Source organism: Galendromus occidentalis, unplaced genomic scaffold (genome assembly GCF_000255335.2).
Source record: "Galendromus occidentalis unplaced genomic scaffold, Mocc_1.1 scf7180000077128, whole genome shotgun sequence".
Classification (NCBI taxonomy): domain Eukaryota; kingdom Metazoa; phylum Arthropoda; class Arachnida; order Mesostigmata; family Phytoseiidae; genus Galendromus; species Galendromus occidentalis.
Window position 1 is genome coordinate 264,267 of NW_003805116.1, and position 1,744 is coordinate 266,010.

The 1,744-nt window shown below is 54.6% G+C and overlaps 1 protein-coding gene across 1 annotated transcript; it reads right to left on the minus strand.

Moving 5' to 3' along the window:
* Positions 1-216: 216 nt before the first annotated feature.
* On the minus strand, positions 217-1,744 carry LOC100900252 (transcription factor 15-like). Its single transcript, XM_029110873.1, has 4 exons — positions 1,450-1,744; positions 1,173-1,264; positions 884-1,066; positions 217-791 (listed from the first exon to the last, which is right to left on the minus strand). The coding sequence occupies exons 1-4, from the start codon at positions 1,742-1,744 to the stop codon at positions 543-545; spliced, it is 819 nt and encodes a 272-aa protein (XP_028966706.1). The 3' UTR covers positions 217-542.

The following is a 1,744-nucleotide window of genomic DNA, read 5'->3' on the forward strand; positions in this document are numbered from 1 at the left end:
TGCTCATTTCAACGCTTGCTCACATTTACCGCGCGTGTCCAGATCCTCGTTACAGCCAGCGCGGAAGCGCATCCTCCGATGTCGCCTGACCCGCTTCAAATACCACCGCTTGATTAGCTGACAATCAGCTGTCAAGATAGAGTTCACTTACGACTTCTCACAATCTTGCAATAAATGAGTCGACGTCACGCGTTTCCTGACGCTTTCTTGAGCTGACTAGAATCCTATCACATACAAGTTATTCCTTACTGAAGCAAACACCTCTCTCATGATGGTTGATATGTTCTCATCACAATTATATACATTCCATTGAATTATTGCTTTGGTGCACGTTTGTTGGAGGAGCGAGTGGGGGAGCGGGGATGGCGCTTCTCGCACTTGGCGAAATTCACAGAAATCATTTTCGTCCCCCGAACTCGGCGAAAATATTCAGGCGCTGACTTCCACGGCGTGATCAGTCTTGAGCAACCTTAACAGATTGGAAAGTTTCTCTGTTCGATGATCCCGTGTTCGTTGCCGACTAGTTCCGAGACTTTCTAGCTCTAGAACGAGTGCATTCCTGGTGAGTACTGTCCTTGATGGCCTGAATTGAACGAGGACAGCGACAGAACCTCGTCGTCTTCCGCCGACGAGCTCAAGTGAATCGAGGAAGGAGGAGATCCGAAATGGCCGTTACCATTGTGAGGCCCAGAGCCTTGGTGGACTACCTCCGACATGAAGGCAATGTACATGATGGCGAGGCGGAGCGTCTCGATCCGCGAGAGACGTTTCTCGTATGCGAACGTGGGCACCTTGGAGCAAGGAAATAGAAGTTTATGCGGGGCGTACGCGGATGAGTATCGACCATTTCGGGCATCAAGGAGTCTGGGACGATGATTACTACCTTCTTTCGAAGCCGATCAAAAGCGTTGTTCAGGTTAAACATCCGACGTCTCTCGCGAATATTCGCAGCTCTTCTCTGCGCCACCGTGGCCACGCGGCGTCTTGGCTTCGACACCTTCTTCTTTGAAGCACCTATTGGTCCTCCGTTCAAGCTGTTCGTCCCCACGGCTAAGCCCAGGAGCGTCTGGAATCGGGTCAGAATCGAGGGTGCCGTTAGCCATTGCAGTTCTCAGAGGGCGCACTTCTCAAGCGACCGCAAAGAAATATGGCGGCGACTCTCCGACATTCACCTTTTCTGCATGTGACGGATACAACGGGCTCAGGGAGCGCTGACCCAGAGATCCTGGGAGTGGTCCCACCGTCATCCCACAGCTCGCGAACCCTGGAATCGAGATTTTCAAGGGTCAGAATCATCTCACCTTCCGGAGACAATCGTCACGCGACACGTACCACCGCTTCGGAACTTTCAGCACGATCCGAACCGGGTCCGACGTCGACGACTGCTCGACCGCGCTTTCACGAGAAGTTGACACAAACCTTTCGCAGTGGACCGCGGAGAACACTCACCGGAAAATGGGTCGGTGCTGGAGAATGGTGCGTGGGAATAGGCGTGCTGTGCGTGACCGTATCCGAGCTCGCCCGACGGAGGACCTCCTGGCGGTGAGCTGAGCTGTTGTGACCAGTGTTTCAATTGGAGTTCTGACGGTAGGTATCCTGTTGAAGCGGCGGATATGGGCGGCGTTCTAGGCCCTCCGAAAGCACCGTAAGCTGAGTGGCCCCCCGTGGCAGTCAACGGGGCGGAAATCCCCGCCGCACCTTCCGCCGCGACCGTCGACGCCGCCGCCGCCACCGCCGAGGACAT

Bases quoted from the DNA above. Each gene is read 5' to 3' on its own strand.
- LOC100900252 (XM_029110873.1), bottom strand. From the start codon at position 1,744: ATGTCCTCGGCGGTGGCGGCGGCGGCGTCGACGGTCGCGGCGGAAGGT. The intron at 1,265-1,449 runs GTGAGTGTTCTC...TCTCGATTCCAG, and splicing joins CAGCACCGACCCATTTTCCG to GGTTCGCGAGCTGTGGGATG. The intron at 1,067-1,172 runs GTGAATGTCGGA...ACCCGATTCCAG, and splicing joins ATCCGTCACATGCAGAAAAG to ACGCTCCTGGGCTTAGCCGT.